Below are 1,231 nucleotides of genomic sequence, written 5' to 3' on the forward strand. Positions count from 1 at the left end.
GGAGTGGAAACTTTAGGCCTGAAACATTTGTTTCCATGCTTTCATCCTTTCGTCATCAATTGTTTTTTTATTGTCTGCAAATTGAAATTTATCCATGAGCCTCCTAACAAACTTTGGAAATGAGTAAATGACAGTAAAAACTCGTGTCCCCAAACTCTCAGCCCACTAAAAAATTTGACAGATAGCGAGTATTTCGAATATTTTCGTTCTGCTGCAAACTAATTAACATAAATTTGAATGCTCTTGTTGTATTAGTCGGCAGCTAATTAATGTGGACCCATCCCCCAGTGAGAGCGAGAGGAGTTAATTTAGTGATGGATTTTAAAAATCGTTCACTTATTTTTATTTATTTTTCTTGTTACGTGAGCTTTTAGTGGATTTCCCGTGACGAGTGTCCAATGACCAGTCCTCATCATCAGTGCTTTTTTCATTGGCCTGGCCGCCACCAGTGGATGTGGACGAAGACCTGGAACTGGTGGTTAGGCGGCGTAATGCAGTTCTCGATGCGGATCTACCCAAGCCCAGGCAAGTTTGCAGATGGGGAGCAAAGCGAACAGCCGCCACCATCCTGTCACAGTTGGGGCAGCAGCATTTGGCAGTCTTTTCTGCTGTTGACATGCCAAATATATCGAATTCGGGCAAATCGCACATGTCATTGGACTCCTCAACTGTACCCTCCAAGGCTCGCAGGTTTCCGTTTTTTTGCAGATGACGGGTCTCCATGAAAATGCCGACTGCGGCATCATCGACGAGTGTTTCATACAAATAGTTCACCGCCTCGTTTAATTTACCGGGATCCTTGATAAGGGCACGAAAATCGCTGATAATCTGATTCGTTGCTTTTGCCTCAATCGATCCAGAGGGCAACTCGTCCTGGTCATGTTTCATGACTTGATTCTGGTCCTTTACAGAAGTTCGAGGATTTCTTATTAGGCGATTCGTGGAATAGATTTATCGGGATTCTAATTTTTAGCTTAATTTTTAGAGTGACCGAATCCGGTATATTAAGGGTACTCACGTCAATGATTGGCTAAAAACTAATTTTCTATTTGAAATGTGTTATATCGACCTATTCCATCTCTTGCTTAAATTAGGTCACACTGAAATTTCTCTTATGTATATACCTTAAAGTAATAAGAGAAATTTCAGTGTGACCTAATTACCTTAAAGTAATAAGATTTCAAAGATTTATTCACTGTGATTCTTACTCAAACAAATAACTAAAATACAC

The 1,231-nt window shown here is 40.4% G+C and overlaps 1 protein-coding gene across 1 annotated transcript; it reads right to left on the reverse strand.

The window, feature by feature from the left end:
* Positions 1 to 342: 342 nt before the first annotated feature.
* Positions 343 to 888, reverse strand: LOC137580607 (SAGA-associated factor 11 homolog 1-like). The gene has a single exon (XM_068294705.1). The coding sequence runs from the start codon at positions 886 to 888 to the stop codon at positions 343 to 345; it is 546 nt and encodes a 181-aa protein (XP_068150806.1).
* Positions 889 to 1,231: the final 343 nt, after the last annotated feature.

This window comes from Drosophila tropicalis, unplaced genomic scaffold, assembly GCF_018151085.1.
Source record: "Drosophila tropicalis isolate 14030-0801.00 unplaced genomic scaffold, ASM1815108v1 contig_845, whole genome shotgun sequence".
In the NCBI taxonomy this organism is placed as follows: domain Eukaryota; kingdom Metazoa; phylum Arthropoda; class Insecta; order Diptera; family Drosophilidae; genus Drosophila; species Drosophila tropicalis.

Excerpts from the sequence above, each read along its gene's own strand:
- LOC137580607 (XM_068294705.1), bottom strand. The coding sequence starts at position 888 with ATGAAACATGACCAGGACGAGTTGCCCTCTGGATCGATTGAGGCAAAA.